Source organism: Ambystoma mexicanum, chromosome 6q (assembly GCF_040938575.1).
Source record: "Ambystoma mexicanum isolate Mex_15411 chromosome 6q, UKY_AmexF1_1, whole genome shotgun sequence".
Taxonomy (NCBI): domain Eukaryota; kingdom Metazoa; phylum Chordata; class Amphibia; order Caudata; family Ambystomatidae; genus Ambystoma; species Ambystoma mexicanum.
Genome location: NC_090937.1, coordinates 1,602,698,013 through 1,602,721,432, shown reverse-complemented (window position 1 = coordinate 1,602,721,432; position 23,420 = coordinate 1,602,698,013). Strand labels below are relative to the sequence as shown.

General features: G+C 48.8%; 1 protein-coding gene across 6 annotated transcripts in view; it reads left to right on the top strand.

Annotated features, from left to right (window-relative positions):
• Nucleotides 1–23,420, top strand: part of DCTN1 (dynactin subunit 1) — a 1,327,898-nt gene that overhangs the window by 542,864 nt on the left and 761,614 nt on the right. For all 6 annotated transcript variants that reach the window (XM_069632341.1, XM_069632339.1, XM_069632344.1 and 3 more), the window contains one exon: nucleotides 2,967–3,155. In XM_069632341.1, the coding sequence (XP_069488442.1) occupies nucleotides 2,967–3,155 (189 nt within the window). The remainder of the gene's footprint in view (nucleotides 1–2,966; nucleotides 3,156–23,420) is intronic.

Genomic DNA, 23,420 nt, shown 5'->3' with positions numbered 1-23,420 from the left:
AATGAGATCTCTTCAGTGGGCACTGAGAAGTCAGTGGTCGCAATTCTCAGGGAGAATGACAGATCTCCTCTGGATTCCGGACAAGGTAGCCCGCGACCTTCAATGGTGGGCCTATCCAGAGAACATCTTGAAAGGAGAACTGTTTTGGCAACCATGGCCGGAGATGACCGTAGTCACAGACGCCTCACTCACGGGGTGGGGAGCCCATGCCAACGACTTGACCATCAGCGATCGTTGGTCTCCATCGGAGTCCAGACTACACATCAACCTATTGGAGCTGAGAGCGATCAGACTAGCGCTGAAAGCTTTTCTGCCATCAGTACAGGGGAGAAATGTCCTGATAATGACGGGCAACATGGTGGCCATGCACTACCTCAACAAAAGACGAGGCATAGGATCACTGCCACTGTGCAGAGAGGCGATGCAGCTCTGGTTTTGGGCAATCCAAGAAGGAATCTCTCTATCGACAGTCCACCTAGCCGGAGAGAAGAACTTGACAGCGGACGCTCTGAGCAGACAGAGCACAGTCTCCCACGAGGGGGAGCTAGCTCAGGAAGTCCTTCAAGAGATCTTCGCACTTTGGGGAACCCCTCAGTTGGATCTGTTCGCCACAAGCACCAACAGGAAGTGCGATCTGTTCTGTTCAAGGAAATTTCCCCCGAGAGGAGTTCTAGGAGACGCGTTCGTAGTGGACTGGGAGTTTCCACTCCTTTACGCGTTCCCACCAGTCCCTGTTATTCCTCAAATGATCAGGAGGTTGAGAAGATTCCGGAAAACCATGATCTTAATTGCCCCGGATTGGGCCAGGAGAACGTGGTACCCGGACCTTCTAGATCTGTCCATCTGTCCTCCAATCCGTCTTCCACTCAAAGAGAATCTTCTCTCGCAGATGGGAGGTCAGGTTCTCCATCCAGACACCAGAACCCTCAACCTTCACGCTTGGCTTCTGAAAGGGTGAGGTACAAGGATTGGGATCTCTCTGATGACGTCATGGAGGTGTTGCTTTCGGCCAGAAGGCCAGCAACAAAGTCTTTATACTGCTGCCGTTGGAACAAATTTTGCAGCTGGTGTAGGGAAGAGAATATCGACCCTTTTTCATGTGGTACACCAACGGTGTTATCGTTTCTACTCTACTTGGCAAACTCAGGCCTTCAAGTTGGCACTGTAAAAGGCTATCTCGCAGCGCTTTCTATCTTCAAGCGCACTGCGGAGGAACCATCGTATTTCAAACTTCCTCTAGTGATACAATTTCTCAAGGGATTAACTAATGTTTATCCTCCAAAACCATTCCCGGTTCCCTTATGGGACTTAAATTTAGTCTTAAACTTCCTAATGGGCACTCCATTCGAATCACTTCACTCTTGTTCGCTGAGATTTCTCACGCTTAAAACTGTCCTATTGGTAGCACTAACATCTGCTAGAAGGGTGAGCGAGCTACAAGCTCTCTCCTGGAAACCCCCACATACAATTTTCCACAAGGACAAAGTTGTCCTACAGGTGAAGCCTAATTTCCTCCCGAAGGTGGTTTCTGAATTTCATATTACTCAGAAAATTACCTTACCTTCGTTCTACCCTCCTCCCCATCCGGGGAAAGAGGAAGAAAGGCTACATAGGCTGGACCCAAGGCGAGCTCTCAGCTTTTATATCAGCAGAATGGCTAGGATCAGGCAAGCAGACCATCTGTTTGTAGGATACTCTGATCACAAGTTGGGACTACCCATAACAAAACAAGCCATCTCCAGGTGGATTATTTTGGCCATTCTGGAATGTTACAAACTGGCAGGGAAAGAGCCACCCCAAAATCTCAGGGCTCATTCAACCATGGGTATCGCAGCCTCCTCGGCTCTCCAAAGAGGGGTACCGGTCTGAGACATATGTGCGGCTGCCACATGGTCGTCCGCACATACATTCACAACATTTTACAATCTGGATTCCTCCACTAGTCAAGAGACCAGATTTGGCAAGGCCGTATTACATTCGGTCCATCCCTAAAGGGATACATAACATTCTCACTCCCACCTCCAATTACATGCCACTGCTATAGGAGTCTATCAAAGATAAGGAATACGTCGGAGGACACAATCCCTTCGAAGAACAAGTTACTTCTTACCTTGTAACGTTCTTTCGACGGGATGTTCCTCAGACGTATTCCTTATCGCCCCTCCCATCCATCCCCGCAGTGATACTTCCCTTGTGGTTGCAGCTTACGCTCCTTCAAGGTCAATAACCAATTCAGGCATGACCTTTCTTATGCTACAAAACGGAACGGAGCAACGGACGCAGCGCGTGGCTATTTATGGGCATGGTGACGTCGGCGCCGATACGGTGGCCTTCGAGGGACATCGACTCGGCGGACGTCGACGCGCAGCGCCCTCTACAGAAACAATTTCCGAGGCCAGCAAGCTGGAAACGTATTATCAAAGATAAGGAATACGTCGGAGGAACATCCCGTCGAAAGAACATTACAAGGTAAGAAGTAACTTGTTCTTCTGTAGCGTTTTTGAGACCATATTAAGACCAAAGTGGGCAAGTCTTCACGTTTAGTTGTTGATTCGCTGACCTGCTTCTTTTAGTCAACAGAGCTATGCCATGTAGTCTAACACCATTAGGAACCACTTAACATGCTTTTGTTTACTGTAGCGACACATTTTATATCAGAACTAGACCTGATGCAAATAGTCAGCCATATTTATGTAGAAACCGGGGTGCTTTCACTCTGCATTGTTTCATGCAGCCAGGGAACGTGGCGGGAAGAAGTCCGAATTGGTTGTGTCTGCAGCAAATGGCCTTTTTTAAAATTCAATTAACTAGAACTAGGTCCCATTTTAATCCCTGTGATAATGCTCAGTAATTGATCTCGACATGATTATGCTAGACAGTTTAGTGAACGTCTAAATTTGAGATGAGGTTCTCGCAAGAGCTTGGGAAAAAAAACAGGAATGATCCTTTGTGATTTTTGTTTTCAGCCTACTCGAACCACTACCTCTGCAGCGTCTAGTGGGACAGCAGGGGCCTCGGGTTCTGCCTCTGCATCATATGGCGAGATCAGCAGCAGCGAACCCAGCACACCTGCTCAGACACCACTGGCTGCCCCAGTCATCCGAACACCACTTAGCTCGCCAATGGGTCCTTTGCCTGGTCCATTGCCCACAAAGGTAAGAAAACCATGTTCTGATTTCTGTTTTTGTTTCTGCCACCACTTGAGCCTATAGGCCCAGACATGTAATGTAACTTTGATATATTATCATCCAATTCCTCTTTAGGTGATCAATCTCAGGTGCCATATGTGTTTATGAAGGGTATTGGCTTATAATATACATTAAAATGACCGATTTGTAGTTAATGCACTGGTCTGCCCTCTCATGTGACAATTAAGGAGTGCTTCGTGAAATCATGTTCCCACTCTGTTCAAATTAACATTGTGTTTGTGTGGCTGCTTCTCTAAAAACACAAATGCCTTTGTCATTAGAGGGAGTCCTTGTTTTGAAACTCACAGAATGGATGCCATTGGAACTAACACCGGAAGGAAGTTGGTCCTAGTACAGCTTTGTGATGGTCTCTTAAAACCTGTCCTAAATGTGGAAGGTTTTTCCTGTATTAGTTTTTAGTGTGTGGAAATAATAACAAGGCCAGAAGATCTTTTATTGGAGTGACTTAATGATTGTACAATAACATGTGTTTGGCTATAAAGAGGGCATAAAGGGGAACTACTCCCTACATAAGAAATCTAGATTTATAATTCTGGGTTTGACAAAGGTTTCAGTTCTGTTTGGAATGTTTTTTTATGAGAATATTGCAAGCTTTTGTCTTTCTCCTATCTCCTGCTGATCTGAGTAATGGTTAATATTTCAATAATGGTTGCATATGTTTCTGTAATAACTGCATCCTCTCATGCCGTGTCAGGCTTTTTTCTTAAAATAAGCTTGGCACAAACCTACCACTGGTGTGCCCTGTACTCCTTCAGCATTGCTGCACCAAACCAATTTTCCAGCATGGGGTCTTGCATGGATTCACATGCACATGAATATTCCCTTAAAACTGTTAATCTCTATAGCCTATCGGTGTCTTTTGGTTCATACTAGCCCCAGCCAATGACACTCCTCCTAAGCTCCAATTCTTGTGCCCATATTCAGATGTTACCAGACGTTTCTAGTGTTGAGTGTGCTCATGCTTCACTCCTTGAAAATCCTAATTTTGTTGCTGTTTTTTTAAGAAATTCCCCATCTCTTCGCTGTCAACCGTCACATGGCTACTACAGGCAGCGGTGACCAGTTGACAGCAAAAATCTACAATCCACTGTCGGCTCTTCAGCCCGTGGCGCCACAGGGTCAGGCTTGAGCCTACACCTCAACAATGGCAGATGCCATGAAGAAAAGCATTTTAAGGTCCTGTGAAAGCTGCAGCCTGAAGAATATCCTCGAGGATCGACACTTCACGTGCATTTACTATCTTCATCCCGACCACAATACAAACGGATGCTCGATCTGTCAATCCTTTTCATCAAAGACTTGGAAGGACCACACCACTGGAGGTTGATGGCTAGGATTGAGGAAGATAAGGCCTCTGAACGCTGCATCGGGGTGTATTCATGCCTTTTCCGGGCCAACTTGTCCACTGAGAGTATTCCCTCTGATCAGAAGAGGTCGAGGTCCTTTGAGGGTGCTTCTCTGGTGAAGATCCACAAGAAGGCGAATTCCCACTCATCAATTTTCCCGTCTTGTCAACGGTCTCAGCAACCCAGTTCTGAGAAGGATTGGTCACCATTGTTGACTCCGTCAGCGGTTAGCCTAGCAGCTGGTGGGTTGCCTCCATCTGCGAGAAAATCACTGGCCTCGTCATCCAAGCACAGGTTGTCATTGAAGACGAGCAAGTCATCCAAGGAACAGTCTCCGGTTCCATCGACTGTCCTGCTGTCGACTCGGTCTGCGTATTCAAGTCTTATTTCGAAGGCTGCTAGCCCGAAGGGCTCGTTAACAACCTTAACCTCTTTGACGGTCACCACGCCCAGGGTATCTCTGCTTCCTTGACCTCTTATCAGCTGTTCCAACAATGATACGACAATGGCACCTATTCCTGCTCCGTAGGCTTGAGTTTTTTCCGCCTTTCCAAAGGGCTCTGATCTGGTGAGAGACGTGCCTCAGTAATTCCTGCCCAGGTCCACCAAGGCTGTCCCGCTCTTTACTCTTACTCCTCTGGAATTCCCAAAGGCACCTGTTATCCGTTGGTCCGCCCCAGCAGCTCTAACTACCGTGGCGGAAGGGCCAGTTCAAACTAACACTGGCATAGACACTGACACAGCCGGTACTCGTACAAATGAGTTTGACTATGTTCCCACAGATGGGGAAACTCCAGATGTCAAGCCCGCCCGGGTCTTTCCCCAGGACGAAAATGGCTCTTTCCACTCCATTTGGAAAGCTGCCAAATTCTTCAACCTGATGCCAGAAATGAAGGAGGGTTTCCACTTTGAGCAGCAGGAGTCATTGTATTGGTCCCTTTGTTGGATGACCTATGGGAAGATGGCTTGGCAGTAATGAAGGCTCCTAATACCATGCTGGCAAAGCGTGACTGGTAGGAGAAGAAATACCAGCTTCTGGACTCTGCCCCTAGGTGCCTCAGGTCTCAGCCTTCTCCGGACTCAGTAGATTCCGCTGCCGTCAGAAAGAGGTCCTTCAGCTCCTCTTGTCCATGGGGCCTTCAGACCAGGAGGGCAAGAAGCTCGATGCTGCAGGGATGCGCATCATAACCACGGCAGCTTCCACCATCAAGGCCGACAATGCCCTCACCATCCTGTCTAGGTATGAAGGGGAGCTGCGGTACAATCTAGGACCCATCCTAAAAAGGCGGAAGCTTTGGCCCTGTTCCAGGAAGGCGAAATGGCTTCCTACCACACCATTGCTCTCAACATTGTGGACTCCAGCTTCTGCCAGACGGGGAATGGTATGGCTCTCTGATGCCAAGGTACAAATTTTTAAATGAGATGTGCAGACCAAAGTCATTGACATGCCATTCGATGGGGACACCCTATTTTGATAAGCGGTTAATGACTCTCTTCAGGCCATGAAGACCGACACAAATGACGCGCTCTCTGGGGACCCTGCAGCAGAGGAGGCCATCCTTTTGTTCCCCGTAGGGGAGAGTCTCCAGATCATCCAAGGGTTACACCACCCTTCCATTCCACCACCCAGGAGACTTATAGGTGTCGCTCCCATTGTTGCAGCCCATCCAGGATCAACTATCCGAAGTCCCACGTAGTGCCATCTCAGAATGCACTATTCCTGGGCGCCTAGCTCAACAGTCTTGTGTCTGATGACCCCCTAGGAAAAGAGGATGAAGGCCATCCTGCGAAAGGTACAATGGCTGTCAGCAGCAGCCGTTGCAACAGTCCCGTCAATCAAGTCCCTGCTCTGTATGATGTCTTCCTGCATTCCCCTTTTGCAGGCTTCACATGAGACCCCTGGTGGCAGCAAGTCACAGGCGCATGACCAGACAAGAACGCCCTCAATCGGGCATTCTTTCCAACCCTGCAATGGTGGTCAGTCCATCCACACCTCATTCAGGGAGGTCCCTTTTCAGATTCCTCCTTACCAGGCTACAGTCACGACCAAACCCTCTCTGGATGGTTGGGGAGCCCACCCAGGATATTCTCACACCAGAGGGCTCTGGCTCCTGGAAAAAAAGGAGTTGCACATAATTGTCCTGGAATTTCAGGCCGTCTTTTGGGCCCCCAATTCTTGCAAACCTCAGCTCCTGGGATAGGCAGTGTGGGTCTTCACAGACACCACCCTGTTTTACATCAAACAGGGCAGGACGTACTCCCCCGCTCTCTACCTGGAAGCCCAGTCTCTATGGCACTGGGTTATTCTTCAATGCTTGTTTCTGATCCATTTCACCTCGCTGTGTAATTGTATTCATGAGCATGTGAATCCATGCAGCACCCCATGCTGGAGAAGGTACAAGTTACTTACTTGTAACTCTTGTTCTCCTGCATGGGTCTTGCATGGATTCACATGCAAACCATCCCAACTTCCCCTCTCTGGCTCTTCTTTGTTCATACTGCCACTCAAAGTGTGCTACAAAATATGAAGATGGCCACCATGGGTGCAGTTTAGGATGATGAGTGTCACTGGCTAGGGACAGTATGACCCCCAAGGACACTGAGAGGCTATAGAGAAGACAAGTACTTTTAGTTTAATGCTAAACTCCTTGTTTTTTGTTTTATTTGTTTTTTTTTACTGAGGATTCCCCGCCTGATGACGGGGAATATTCATGAGCATGTGAATCCATGCAAGACCCATGCTGAAGTTGCAGGTAAATAACTTGTATGCTTTACAGTATACTATAGTTTGAAATAAAGCATACATTCCACTCATAACTGAGTAATTTGCATTGAGATTAGTAATGCTCGGAAAGGGTGAAAACAGCAAGGATTAACTGGCAAGAGACAGATGGCAGAATGCGGAAAGGCTCCTGTGTATGATAAGATGTGAAACTATGCGATAATTCTGGTTGGGGGATACACTATCACTTTCCACTGTGGCTTAACTCCTTTCCCCTCTTGATCTATTTTCTCTTTGGCCACCACTTTCAGCCCTTTTACCTCTGGTGTTAAATGGTTTTGCTTCTTCAACCAATCTTCTATGCCTCTCCTCCACAGTGTCTTCTAGGTGGTGCTTTAACTTCAGCTCCAGCCGTTGAGGGAGTACGGCTGAATCTGCTGGAGATGCACACAAGTGTGTGCAGGGCCGAAATGTGGCTTCCCATTCAGCTCTCTCGACGTAGGAGTGAAGGATCTTATGTTCCCACCCTTTTATTTCCCCCTGCTGCATTGGCGGGGGAAGGAGGAGTCTTTGATTTTACCAGCAGAAGGTAACCGTGTTTCAATTTTATGAGGAGAGACGTTGATGTCTGCGTGAGATTTGAAGCAGGTGTTAGCCTAAGGAGGAGACAATTGTAAAGTAAAAACAACAAATCAGAAAATCCATTAGAACAATAGAAAATGTAAATTTCGATTGGATTGTGTCCTCCCATGTATTCCTCATCTTTGATATGCAAGTCTGCTTGCAGCTTGCTTTGTCAATTTTTTCTCATAGGGTCAAGTGTCCTGCAGCGTCGAATCTTGGTCCTCAACGGTCTCGGTAGCATCCTTTGTGACGCTGATGCTGATCTATATTGGCACGCACGCTGCCCGTTACCTCGGTTCTGTTTTTTCCGCATTGCTGCATGCTTCGGAGCTACTCGCCTCAGCAATTAAACTACATTTTACTTCCAAAATGGCCTCCACACTGAAGACTGGCTTCAATTGGTGTTCGGACCGTGTGGCCTATATGGATTTCCAGTTTAATATCCTTTATATACAGGACACAATCCCTGTTGAGCCAGGTTAGTAAGACCAGATCAAATGAACCTGAGCCAACACTGGGCAATTGTATGTTCATGCCTAGTGCAAAGAAGCTTGCTTGAAACAATGCCTGAATGGAAGTCCTAAAGACGGTAAAGATCAAACCAGAAATAATGACTGCAGTAACAATAGGATGCCCAAAAGTCATGAACAGGAACTATGTGGTCCGTACAACTATCATAACTCCCGAGCAAATGGAGAATTGATGTTGGAGGAACCCTTTAAAATCAGAGCTTTAAGAAAGATCTCTAGTGTAATCCTGAATGTATTATGATGCTAGAAGTTGTACACTCTAAATGTGTGAGTGCCATCTTGGAAGAGAGAAGTGCAAACCAACAGAAGGAAGATGCTGGTGGATTAGTCAGTCGTCCTACAAAGCATGATTATTGCACAGATCAATACTTTATGAATCAGCAGATTGACACCTGGCTCCTTTTGGAGGTACACAGGGCTTCTATCATTGGCTATTGCAGGGGTGCTACAGAAAATGGACAAAGCTGATCTTCTCATTTCTTAGCACATCTGAGGTGATCATCCTTCAAGAAACGTTTCTTATTCCTTCATGAGAATTAGTGGGGGATTTATGCTTTAGCAAATTCACCTTTCAAGCACAAAAGTAAAGAAACTGGCTGGGCCACCACATGTTTTGCTGGGTAGAGAACTGCAAATCTGATTACGTAATGGCAGTGTTCATTGTACTCTTAAATGGTGAGACTCTAAGAGCTATACATATTTCAAATGGATTGTGTCCTCCCGCGTATTCCTCATCTTATAATAATAATCTCTCCAGCTTCGGATTTCTTGTTTTTTCACAGGGGGCTTTGTGTGCCCTCTCGTTGATGTCCCTCGAGGGACTCCATTCGACTCTCAACGTCATCAGGATAAGTAGCGCATGCAGCGCCTGTTGACTTCAGTTCTGTTTTTCTCAGCTAACGCTTCCAGAGAATGACGTCACGCTTTGGTTCTTCTGTGACTTTGATTGCTATTTTTGTTTTGAAAAGGTCTTCCCGTCGGTTCAATGAACACCTAAGACAGGCTTCAAGACGTGCCAAGACTGTGGATCGAAGATGTTTCATCGACCCCCACTGCATATGTCTATGGTCTTGGTACCAGTCACCGTGACTGTGGCTCTTGTCAGGCGATGGCGGACAGGCTCTTGGGGAATTTAAAGGTAAATTGGTGGTCGGGAGGTTGCCTTTGAAGTCTCCTTGGAAGTTCTAAAAGGAAGACTGATGAGTCAAGGGATTCTTCTCGACGTAATAAAATCAAAACAGTCTCGATCGAGTAGTCCATCACTCCATTCTTCATCATCTTCTTTGAAGAAGGCCAAGAAACGGGTCATTGGTCACCTTTGACCTCCAGTGATTCCTCGGCTGAGGTAATCAGGTATGCAACTAGATCAGACTCCCAGCAAGGTCGGATGCCTTTCATTATGAAATGCTCAAAATCTTCGATAATGTGGCCTCGACCCCCTCGATGGACAAGCAGAAAGCCTATGTCTTTGTTGATCTGCAAAAAGGCGATCAAGGGAAGTCGAAGACAAAATCTTCGAAACCGAGCCTTAAGCCGGTTATGCATTGAGAAAAATCTCGATCTGATGAGAAATCGTCAAGGGATTCGACGAGTCAGGAACCCAGCCCATCGAGAGTTCCATTGAAGAAACATACGTTGACGCCTTCGCTGTCAGTGTCTGCGCCAGAGCCGTCGACACCAGTGCTGACGCCGACAAATGCGATACCGACTTCGAAGTCATTGTTGACGATTACTTCGAAATTTTCAAAGCAATGGTAGTCCAGGAAAAGATTTTCAAACCTTTCCCTAAAAAGAGACTTTATCAGCAATCTATGAAGAGGAACAACCTTCAGATGATAACACATCACCATTTGGGTTACAATTTGGCACCCCTAATGTGCCAGATGAACTGATCTCTGATGAGTCTAGATTAAAGGACTTGTATGACAACCTTCAGTCAGTTAGATACCTCTCCCGAGTTCGAATTTGTCAAGGCAGATTCTACTGACCATGCTAACTCCTCATATAGGAGACTGAGTAAGGTTATAGAATTTTTAGGCTGGAGCAGGCCTACTCCTTCTTTTGAGCAGGATGGCAGGACCAATATCTTGGACCAGAGTCCCCAGAAACATCCAATTTTGCCATTTCATAAGGCATTCCAAGAAAGGGTCTCCGCAAATTGGGAGACACCAGAAACTGCGGCTGCAGTGAATAAAAATGTTGATAAAAAATACAGACCATCCAGCAGCAACCCAGAGTATCTTACTAAGCATCCAACACCAGAAAGTTTGGTGGTTCAGGCTGCTACATCCACCAAGCAGTCGGCGTACCCATCAAGCCTCCTGATATGGATGATAAGAGAGTGGATGCCTGGGCAAGAAAGGGATTTGCTGCTGGCAGTATGGCATTAAAATAAACTAATGTAACATGTACTTTGTCAAGGTTTATCTTTACCCTGTGGGACTGCCTAGCTGTGACAGCTGACCACATCCCAAAAGGAGAGAAAAGGGACGGCTTTCTGGCAATCATCAAGGATGGTAAGGAGGCAATAGGTGAATGTCTCCTGTCAGGTCTGGATACTGCAGACAGCATCAGCAGATCCATGGCGGCTAGCACAGTGTTAGGCAGATTTGTGTGGTTGAGGAAATCCAAGATTGCAACAAATGTGCAAGCTAGACTACTCAACATGCCCTTTGATCGCTCGAGGTTGCTTGGCAGCAAGGCAGATGAGAGTTTGGAAAAGCTGCAGACCTCAAAGGCGGTGGCTAAATCCCTTAGCGCCGCCATTAGACAGCCTCAACACTCCAACTCTAGCTCATCTTCCTGGAGGTGTAAGTCCTTTCGATTCTACAAGCCGGTCAAAGGGCTCAGAGAATATTCCCTCGTGCAGAACGAGGGAGAGGTGCTAAGCCAACCCAAACTGTGGCAGTTTTACCATCAGCCGCCGCTTCAGCCACGTCAAAATCACTCTGAGGCCTTGACTCACAAGACTCCGGTGTGAGGCAGACTTACTTAGCATCTGAATGAGTGGCAAGGAATGACTTTGCTTAGGCACTGGAAACTGTAGCCCAAGGTTACTGCCTTCCTTTTAAAATTAAAGCCCTCAGGATCATCCACCGGGGAACAGCTTTTTCAAACTTCCAGATCCGCTCTGTGTGCAGGAACTTTTGACCCTGCTAGGGGAAAGGTGAAATAGAACATGTACCTGTAGCGGAAAGGAACAAGGGTTGGTATTCCCCATACTTCCTGATTCCCAAAAAGGACAGAGGATTGAGACTCATCATGGACTTAAGAAACTTGAACAAGTTCCACCGGAAGGACACATTCAAGATGGTTACCCTTTCCCAAATCCTTCTGACTCTCCAACTCCAGGACTGCATGGTGTCATTGGACCTTCAGTATGCTTACTTTCATGTGCCTATCCATCCCAAGCACAGAAAGTAGCTGAGGTTGGCGGTTCTCATTATCAGTTTCCAGTTCAGCCGAGGGTTTTCACCAAGTTGATGGCGATGGTGGCAATGAGTCTCCGGAGAGGGGGGGATTCACATCTACCCCTACCTAGACGATTGGCTGATCAGGGCTTGTTCACCTGAACAAGCCCAGGAACATGCATAACCTGCCACTCTCTCCACAGACTGGGCCTCCCCCTCAATTACAAGAAGTTCCACATGATCTCAAAGACTCCAATTTATTGGAGCAGTCCTGGATGCTTCCTCAGGGAAAGCCTTGCTACCTGAGATGAGAGCTCAACACATTCTGCAGATGGTTGCCAAATTCCAGAGTGCCCAGCACTTCTGGCCTTCGATTATTATTTTTTTTTCTTTCTTTTTTTTTTTTTTTTTTTAGACTGCTCGGTCAAATGGCATACTGCATTTTCCTGGTGCTACAGGCTCACCTGAGAATGAGATCCCTCCAATGGCATCTCAGGATTTGATGGTCCCAGATTTCAGACAGAATGTCGGACCACCTGAAAGTTCCAAGCAGAGTCTCTCAGACCCTTCTGTGGTGGGCTTGCACGGACAACATTCTCATGGGAGAATCTTTTTGGCAGCCATGGCTGGAGATAACGGTAGTGACGGACGCATCACTCACGGGGTGGGGAGTCCACACCAACGATGTGACAATCAGCAGTCGTTGGTCTCCATCGGAGTACAAGCTATATATCAACCTTTTGGAGCTGAGGGCAATCAGACTAGTGCTGAAGGCCTTTCTTCCCTCTGTACCGGGAAAAACATTTCCTGATAATGACGGACAACACTGTGGCAATGTACTACCTGAACAAGAGAGGAGGTGTAAGGTCACTCCCACTCTGCAGGGAATTCAAGAAGGAATCTCTATCAGCATTTCACCTAGCCGGAGAGGAGAACGCGGCAGTGGCGCTCTGAGCAGGCAGAGCACAGTCTCCCACGAGTGGGAACTAGCTCATGAAGTCCTTCAAGAGATCTTCACCCTTTGGGGGACCCTTTGAATGGATCTTTCGCGCCCAGTGCCAAGAGGAGCTCTAGGGGACGCGTTTGTGATGGACTGGGAGTTTACACTCCTGTATGTGTTTCCTCCAGTCCCAGTCATTCCTCACGAGATCAGGAGGTTGAGAAAGTTCGGGAAATCCATGATCCTAATTGCTCTGGATTGGGCCAAGAGGACATGATGCCCAGACCTTCTCCACATGTCCATCTGCCGTCCAATGCATCTTCCACAAAGAGAGGATCTTCACTCGCAAGAGGACTGTTGAGTTCTCCATCCAGAAGCCAAGACACTCAGCCTTCATGCATGGTTTCTGACTGAAAGGCTAAGATACAAGGATTGTGACCTCCTGGATGACGTAATGGAGATTTTGCTTTCAGTCAGAATGCCAGCAACAAAATCTTTGTTCCGCTGTCATTGGAACAAGTTCAGCAGCTGGTGCAGGGATAAGAATGTGGATCCCTTTCCAAGTGACACACCTATGGTGCTTTCCTTTTTGTTACTTTTGGCAAATCTGGGGCTACAGATTGGTACAATTAGAAGTTACCTGGTGGAGCTATTTTCAAGCGCTGTTCAGAGGAGGATTAATATTTTCTGATTTCTCTTATTGTTGTAGTCCTTTTTGGCCTTATTAATGTAATTCCACAGGTTCCATTCAATATCCCTGTATGGGATCATTTTTATCATGCATTCCTTTTGAGCCTTTACACTCATGCGCATTAAGACTTTTAACATTCAAAACTGTTTTGCTTATTGCAGTAACGTCAGCGTGCAGGTTAAACGAGTTGCAGGCTCTTTCCTGTAAACCTCCACATACAGTTTTCCATAAAAACAAGGTTATTCTCGAGGTGAAACATTCTTTCTTACCTAAGGTAATCTCCAACTTTCACTTGTCGCAAGAAAAATCACTTTACCAACTTTCTATCCACCTCCCCATCGGGGAAAGGAGGAGGAAAGATCACATAGACTGGACCCAAAAAGGTCTCTGTTTTTACATATCTAGAATGGCTAATTTTCGCCAAAATGACCAATTATTCATTGGCTATACTGATTGGGTCTAGCGGTTACAAAAAAAAAATATCCAGATGGATCCTCTTGGCTATTGGTGAATGTTACAGATTAGCAGGCAACGACCTGCCAGAAGGCCAAAGAGCAAATTCCACAAGGGGCATGGCAACCTCTGCTGCTCTTCAAAGAGGTGTAATAATCAAAGACCTTTGTTCAGTGGCCACTTGGTCTGTTCACACTTATGATAGACATTACTGTCTATATTCATCTTCCAGTCAGGGAGGACAGTTTGCAAAAGCAGTCCTTCATTCGGTCCATGATTAGAAATGTTTTTAATTTGTACTCCCACACCCAAATTACTTCTTTGGGAGTCTATCATAAGATGAGGAATACGTGGGAGGACACAATCCATTTGAATAACAAGATACTTACCCCTGGTAACCTTCCTTCGATTGGATGTTCCTCACACATATTCTTCATCACCCCTCCCAGCCTACCCTGCCTTCACGCTTTCTTTGAGCCTATGGTCTATGGTCCGCCTGGTAATTCCTCTTCAGGGCGGAGGAACCGACAGAAGTCAAAGGGTGCTGCGCTGCCTCCCTCTACGTATGCGACAGGATTCAAGCAGTGCAACCTTTGTCGGAAGCATTTCTCGGCAGCTGAGGTAATAACGCCTCCTTGGTTCCGCTGTCTTCACTGGACCGTTCAGGCGGAAAACCCAGGCGTGGTCACCCGAGTACCTCTGGGTAGGAAAACACTGGGAACGTTTTAGCACCTCCAGTTGGGAAAGGGTCTGAAAAAATCTTCCCGGTACGGGAAGAATTATTTACACCAGACAACATTATTATGGTACCAGGAAAACCCTCTAATGCCTCTGTAAACCGACAGGCAAGAGTTCCTTCAAAGAGGTGCATGCATCCAGGGTTGACTCAGTACCTTCCGATTCCCCTGTATATGCTACAGCCAAGTCAGCTACTGCATGTAAAACCTCTGGTTCTTCGGTGCCAAAGGACAGCATCTTATCCTCGCTTACCGCAGTTGAGCCCTCAAGCTCCTCGGTACCGAAGAAGTCACATTAGTACTCTCATAAGAGGCATAAACATTCTCACTCCAGATCCAGTCTGGTACCGACTTCTCCAAGGAAGCACAAGTGGAAAAAAATCATCCGTTGCACCTATCTCTGATTCGGTATCGGAGAGTCAAAAAGATAATTCCATTCTAGTTTTTGAAGATTTTGATGCCTCAATTATTTGCAGTTCCTCCGGATCACAATTATTCAGCACTCCTATGAGAGTGAATTCACCTCAAATTTTGCCACAATTTTCTCCTCAGTCTTAGGACAATTTGGTTCAAACAACTCCGGTTCCAGCACAGCTGGTTTTGAACTAATATCCAAGTGCATGGACCTGTGGTTTTCAACATTTACAATCCAAACCATCTGTCTACCACGGTTGACTCTTCTACATCACCTTTTAGGTTGCAAGAGCCCCAACCTAGTTGACAACGAGGATTCAGCTCCTTCGACAAAGAAACAAAATATTTCCAAAGATTCTGACACAGATACAGATGACAACACCGCTCCGTCACCATCTATGGTGTTTCATGAGATTGTGGCGAAAGCCATGCAGCCCTTGGAAAGCCTAAGGATAAGCCTGAAATGGCTGGTGTTTATGGTAAACTGCCATCTCAGCAGTCTAAAAATCCACTTCCCATGGAGTTGTGTTCTAGAACATGCATTAGCACGTTGGGGAAAACCTCATTCAGATGCGCACAGCTCCAAAGCTTTAGACACCAAGTATAAGGTGCCTAAAGTAGAGCCTTTCATAGTTCTCCAGCATGGGGTCTGGCATGGATTCACATGCTCATGAATATTCCCCGTCGTCAGGCTGGGAATCCTCGGTAAAGAAAAATTCAGCATCAGTTTCATTTCTGATCTGTCTTTCTTAGTAGTAACCAATCACTGATCTCTGAGCCAATGACTGCCCTCTCCCTAAGCCCCTCGGCAGCCATCCTCAGATTTTTACTTCACGTTCAAGTGTTGGGAGTCCTCGTGCTTTAGCTCTCGAGCTTTTACTGCGTTTTCACGCTTTTTCAGGAGAATTTTCTCATTTTTTCAGTTTTAACGAGCCTCAAGCTCCACCGTTTCTACTTCTGATAACGGGGACCCGTTTCGGAATTCTTCTACGCCCCTCAAGGGTGAAGTTTTCGTTGTTACGCGTCTTGGAGGATTCCAGAAGATCTGTGGCCTACCTCAACGGACATGGCCCAGGACAAGGGAAGCTCGACGCCCGGATCCAAGCTGAACAGCTGCTGCCCAGGATGCGGATTGCAAAATGTTTTCGAGGACGAGCATTCAAGATGTCTCTACTGCCTTCATAAGGACAAGACGCACGTGGAGAAGGACTGTGCGTTCTGCAAAAACCTGTCGGAACGGACCAAGCAAGATCGTCGTTCCTGCCTCGCCGCCTGGCTGGAGAAGGGCACAGCAGGTGAGAAGGCAAAGAAAAAGTCTGAGCGGTCTTCTAAGTCCTGTGAGGGCTCCCCGGCGACGGGGCCCCACAGAAGGCCAAGCACTGATAGTCCGCGGGCACCGGGAGCGCCGAAAGGTCGAGCTCCTCGGCTGCCAGGCAGGGCGCGACTTCCCCGGCACGATCAACCATGAGCCAGCGCTCTGGTTCAGGGAAGAGGAAGTCCGAGAACCCGGGTAAGTTTCTGGAGAGGCCCCGGTCGATCTCGAAGGGAGCCGAGGGGGAGCGAGGCGATGACCCTCCCCCCAAAGCGAAGGCCCAGGACGCATCTAAGGTGGTGAGGGCCTTGATCCAACCGGCAAAGGCCTCTATCGAGGTTGTCGCAGTGGCCCAGGTGAAGCTGGCAGAGGCTACGCCAGTGGAGGCGGCCTCGGGGCCCAGAGTTTCCCTGCCACCGCGGAGGGAGTCCTCTTTCCAGACCATCGTTAAGACCCCCGTGAAGACCCCGGTGGAAAAAGGGGGGGGGCTGGTGGCCATTACGGACTCGGATTCAGCCTCCAAGGAGGATCCGGTGGATACCGTGAAAGGCCTCAACGCGAGGTTCGTAGGCCTCAACGAGAGGTTCGAGAAGCTTTGATCCCAGGGGAAGGTTCCTGCTGATGTTATCGAAGATAGCGAGGATGGCGACAACGAGGGCCCAGTGGAGCAGCCATCCCGTCAGTCGCAGCCATTACCCGAGCCCCAGGATAGCTCGGCGGCCATTTTGTTGGCGATCCAATCATTATGTACTGAGATAAGGACGAGGTTACCACGGATCCCCACGGAGAATCCAGAACCAGGACCGTCGAGAAGCCCTCCGAACAAGCGGAGGAGAGTCCACCCCGCACCACCCTTCGTGCCCGCGAGGCCTGTGGACCCGTCATCCCCCTCGCCGGACCCTCGGAAGGATACAGCTACGGATACAGCGACGGGGACGGACGACGACGACGGCGGCGATGATACAATGGACATCCCGTCATCACCCCCCACCCCGGGCATCTCCGCCCTACGAAATTGGCTCTTTTCACGCAATGATAGCAAGGGCATCCGAGCTCTTCCAGCTCTGCCCTGAAGAACAGCAAAAGGAAGGTGTTCTTTACCAACGACGAGAGGCCAAGAGAAAGACGGTCCTCTCGGTGCCGTTGCTCGACAACATCTGGGACGAGGGGCTGGCTATCCTGAAGAACCCTTCCACGACACCCGCCAAAAGGGACAGGTACGAGAAGTAGTACCGGGTCCCCGATGCCGCCCCTTGTGCCTCAGGGCCCAGCCCACGCCGGACTCTGTTGTCTCGGCAGCAGCCAAGAAGAAAGCAGCGAGTGCGGCGGCTTCAACTTCCACCTCCTGCCAGACAGCGAGGGCAAGAAGTTGGACTCCATGGGACGACGAGACATGTCAGCGGCGACGACGATTAAGGTGGCCAATGCCTTAGTGATTGTGGCCCGTTAGGACAGGGAGCTTTGGTTCAAGATAGCTCCTCTGCTAAACTTCCTACCGGATGACAAGAGGGCGGATGCCCTACAGATTCTGCAGGAAGGCGGGGTGGCGTCGGATCACGCCATAACGGTGGCAACGGACATTGCCGATACCGGATTTCACCAACTGGGCAACGGGGTTTGCCTCCGACGAGGATGGCTCAAGGCGACGGACTTTCGCCGGGACGTCCAGACCGGAGTGTTGGACATGCTGTTCGACGGCAACAACCTGTTTGGAAAGACGGTGGATGAGTCCCTCCAGGCCATCAAGACAGACGCAGAAACAGCTCGAGACCTGTGAGTCCTTCAGCAACGGCGGCCCTTTCAGAGCTCTGGAGGCAGACAGGGAGCCTCCAAGGGATCAAGCGGTGGCTCTTCTACTTACCGCCTGGCGGCCCGCTCCTCGTCCCAGGAGGCCTACAGAGGCCGCGGCAAGCAAGGAGGGTCTTGCCGCCGTCGGCAAGGAGGCCAAGGCGGCAAGGCCTCTTCCAAGCTGAACCGGCCGTAGCATCAGGCCCCCACCAAAGCACCCCGGTGGGAGGCGGCTGACTAAGTTCGTCAGCGTGTGGGAGTCCATCTCCGACCGTTGGGTGCTGGACACCCTGGCCCGCGGACACTCGCTAGAATTTCAAAAGAAGTGTCCTCGCATTCCCCCTGTGGCCAGGAAGGAGAATCACGTCCCTCAACTGCTGTTGGAGGTAAGGGCGATGCTCAAGAAAGGTGCCATCGAGCTCGTCCTCAAGAGGCTCCGGGGCTCCGGAGTATACTCAAGATGCTTCCTCGTCAGAAAGAAGACAGGCGGTTGGCACCCCATCCTGGACCTGCGTCGGTTGAACAAGTACATCAAGGCACAGAAATTCAGGATGGTCACCCTCCAGCACGTGCTGGGACAGCTGGAGCAAGGCGACTTCCTATCGTCACTGGACCTGCTTACTTCCACATCCCCATTCTAAAAGGACACAAAGTTCCTCAGATTCGTAGTCCAGCGGCGTCTTTACCAATTCAGAGCCCTGCCATTCGGATTAAAGTCGGCTCCCAGGGTGTTCACCAAGTGCCTTGCACCTGTGGCGGCGCGGTTGCGCCTGCAAGGGATCCACGTCTACCCCTACCTGGACGACTGGCTAATCCGTTCAAGGTCAAGAGAGCTCGCCGTCGAACACACAGCGAGGACCGTCCGCCTGCTCACGGAGCTGGGATTCACCATCAACTACCCCAAATCCCATCTGGTCCCGTCGCAGGTGGCTGTCATGATGCCCGCTCCCGGGGAGCCGGTTCAAGTCCGGCGTCCCCGAAAGCGGACATCCAGTCCCCAAGGAAGGACCCAGCAACCCCATATAGGGGCCCTTTGGACAGTGTCCTGGCACCTATGGCGCCAGGCTCATAAAAGACATCAGTCCTGGCGCCATAGGCGCCAGGCTCATTATGGGAATGCTTGGGTGCACTTACCTGATGCAGACCATGCTGCAGGATCCCGGCCTCCTTGAGGCCTGAAAGGAACTACTTTACCTGTGGGACTAATTTTACCATCCGGGCGTGGTCGGGGAAGGATACATACCTGATTGGAGGAAGGATACATTCCTGGAACTTCTTCCAAGGCTATTTAAACCCCACCCGAACAGCCACACGTGCTTCGCGTTGTTCTGCATCTAGCAGCTGGAGGCTCACTGTGTCTGCTCCTGCATCCTGACTTCTGCCACGCCTGCCAGCATCCTGGATCACCTGCAAAGGAAGAGAAGAAGAGAACAGAAGAAGGAAAAGTCCTTACCTGCTAAATCCGCATCCCGGAGACATCTCGCCGACAATCCTGAAAAGGAAGACTTTAATTTAAAAGCTCATCGCGTCGATCGCTGCAGCGCCGCATTCCACTCACCTTTACAGGGCGTCTCCATGTTCAGCAGCGATCATCCGGCTTCGCAGTCACGCCCCAGCGCCTAGGGAGAAAAAGACCAGAACAAAAGGTGAGAGATAGAAGGGATTAAGGAAAGCTAAATCTCCATGTTAAGACTTACCTGTTGATTCATTCCCTCTTCATTTCGGGTCCGCGCCGCATCCTGGCATTTCCGGACCCCGGCCCCTAAGGGGAAAAAAAGACAGCGTTAATGAGCGAATGAAAACACATTGCCAAAAAACGCTCATTAAAGACTTACCTGATTTCTACAAGGATTTCACCTCTCATCTCGGGTCGGTGCCTGTTCCCCGGCATTCCGTACCTCGGCCCCTATGGGGAAAAAGACACTAGTATTAGTACATTAATGCATGGACACAAGGGGAACCTCTTATCAAAAAAAACTTACCTGGAAGCCAAGCAAGTTTGGTTCTCACCAATCCGAAAATCCAGTGAAGTAACGGGATACCAACGCGCCCCTGCATCAGAAGCAGGATGGAAAGCTCGTCCTTCCAGACCCTAAGGTGAGACGCTACGAGAAATCACAGAAGGGTTTCAAGGAGGGTGAGAGGGGAAAGTGGGAGGCCGATTGCATTACCCCGCAGACAGTTAATCCCCTATTTTCGCCTACAGAAGGATACTTCTGCGAGCCAGACAAGCCAGATTTGGGGGCCCGGTCCAGTCCGTCTTCCGAACCCTGCGCATCACCTTAGAAGAGGTCACAGCAGCGCGAACCAGGCCAGCGCCTCCGTGGGAGTCAGGTGAGCGTAACAGAACGCAAAGCCTTCCTACAAATTCCCACCCAGGCGCTATGGAAAGTTCTGAGACTGATCAGTTGGCCCAATTACTGGGGGAATTACGGGCCGAAGTACATGCCGCTCGTCAAGAGACTAATGCCCTCAGGAGGGAATTAATAATTTCAAAGGAAAGAACTGATGACCTGGCCAGACGGCTTTTGCAAGGTCAAGCTGGGCAAATTCCTCTACCCGGTTCCGGAGGCAACCCCCCTCCTGTGGTTTCCAGTAACCCTGTGCAGATTAATCTACCTGGAAAGATGCTGCTGGCCCCACCCGAACGCTTTGCTGGGGACCCCAAACGATTTGCCGTATTCATGAATCAGTGTCGTTTGCACTTCCTATGCAGACCTGGGGCCTTCCCTAATGATCAGACCAAGGTAGCCTTTGTATTGTCATATCTCAGCGGCTGCGCTACCGATTGGTCAGTTCCACTGGTTACTCAAGATGACCCGATTCTCTGTGATTTTCAAAGGTTTCAAGCAAGCATGGAAAGGTTATTTGCTCGACACTCTCAGGGGCAGGCTCTGGATGACGAACTTCTATCCCTGCGACAGGGCAATCAGGACCTCCTATCCTATATTGCAACCTTTAATAGACTAATTGTGGAAACGGGATGGCCAGAGTATAAAAGAGTCACGTTGTTTTATCGAGGCCTTCGCGGAGAACTTAAAGATGTCTTGGCCCAAGTTGTAAATCCGCCCCAAGAATGCACAGAGTATATAGACTTAGTGGTCCAATTGGATCACAGACTTCAAAACAGAAAAGCAGATCGGTCCAGGTTTGAGACCCGGGTGTTGGTCAAGACCCATGCTAATCCCAAGGAAGTTCATGTCTCTGAGCCTATGCAAATTGGAGGGGTTAAAGGACCCTTAACTCAAAAGGAACGTGAAAGGAGGCGGCAGTTAAAATGATGTCTTTATTGTGGGAATTCTGGACACTTTCTACGAGATTGCCCGGCAAAACCGCCCCGAAAGGCGGTAGGAGCCGCTGATAAAAACCATGAAGACTGTTTCGCGAAACGACTCCGCCCGACAAGGGGTCCGCTTGCCGAGCTTGAAAACTAACTCTCAGACCTCGCATTTCATTGTGCCAATGGTTCTCGTAGATCCAGAACAGCCTAAGCGGTTGCATGCAATAAAGGCATACATCGATAGTGGGGCTATTGGAAACCACGTGGATCGTGAATTGGTCTCTAGGATTAACCTCCCTCTCCGTCCTAAAACCAGCAAAGATGTCATCACCACAGTCGATGGAACTGAAATTGCCTCTGGACCGGTAACACATTCCACTACTGAGGTGACTCTTATTGGTCCCGACGGCCATCGGGAGGGTGTTGTGTTTGATGTAATCAAGGCTCCACAGTTTCAGGTTATTCTTGGAATCCCTTGGTTAGAGACACATAATCCTTGAATTGATTGGCGAGCTAAGAGAATAACCTTCCCGGATTGTACACAAACCTGCTACCCAGAAAACCTGAAGATTAATCTAGCATCTGTAACCTCTGCCTCCATGCAACTACCTCCGGAATACCAAGACTTTCAGGACGTCTTCCAAAAGGAACAGGCCAACACGTTACTTCCTCACAGATCGTACGATTGCCAAATCGATCTGGTGCCCGGTGCACAACCCCCTTGAAGCAGGATTTATGCCCTTACCGAACCTGAGAATCTGCATTTGAGAAAATATTTGGATCAATACCTAGCTAATGGTTTTATTCGCCCGTCAAAGTCCCCGGCATCCTCAGCTTTGTTCTTCGTGCCCAAAAAAGAAGGCAACCTTAGAACTTGTATCGATTACCGCGCATTGAACCAGATAACGGTTAAAAACCGTTATCCTCTGCCTCTGATCCCTGAACTCCATGACCAGGTGAAGGACGCTTGCATATACACCAAGTTAGATCTCCGGGGGGCTTATCATCTGGTACGAGTTAAAGAAGGCGACGAATGGAAAACTGCCTTCCGTACTAAATACGGATTATTCGAGTACCAGGTGATGCCTTTCGGATTGTGTAACGCGCCGGCTGCCTTCCAATACTTCATGAATGATGTTCTTCGGGAACTCATCGATGTTTGTGTTGTCGTATATATCGATGACATTCTGGTGTACTCCTCTTCGGAATCTGATCACAGAAAACACGTCAGGGCAGTACTTGAAAAACTGCGCCACCACAAACTAATTGCTAAATTGGAGTAATGTGTTTTCCATACCACAGAAGTCGAGTTTCTAGGTTTCATCCTGACACCCAAAGGAGTCCGAATGGACTCAAGAAAAGTGGATGCCATCCTCAAATGGCCATCACCTAGCTCTGTAAAAGGGGTTCAAAGCATGCTCGGCTTTGCCGATTTCTATCGCAGGTTTATCCCGGAATTTTCACGCGTGGTACAACCCATTACTGCACTCTTGAGGAAAAATAAACGTTTTGAATGGTCTGAAGAAGCCGAGCAGGCCTTTCAGGATTTAAAAGCTAAGTTTACCTCCGCACCTATATTGAAACACCCGCATCCAGATCTCCCTTATGTTGTCGAGACTGATGCATGCAGCCTAGCCATGGGAGCTGTCCTGTCCCAAAGAGATCCCGAAACCAACCAACTGCATCCTGTAGCATTTTGGTCCAGAAAATTATCGGCACCTGAGGTTAATTATGCAATCACGGACAAAGAACTGTTAGCCATTAAGTCCGCTTTTAAAGCCTGGCGGCATTAACTGCTTGGTGCTCGACATACCATCACAGTGATCACTGATCACCGGAATTTACAGTATTTGAAAACCGCCAAGGCTCAGTCATCACGGCAGCTCCGATGGGCTTTGTTTTTCGCTGAATTTGATTTCGTGATTACCTATCGACCTGGCTGCAAGAATGGCAAAGCAGACGCC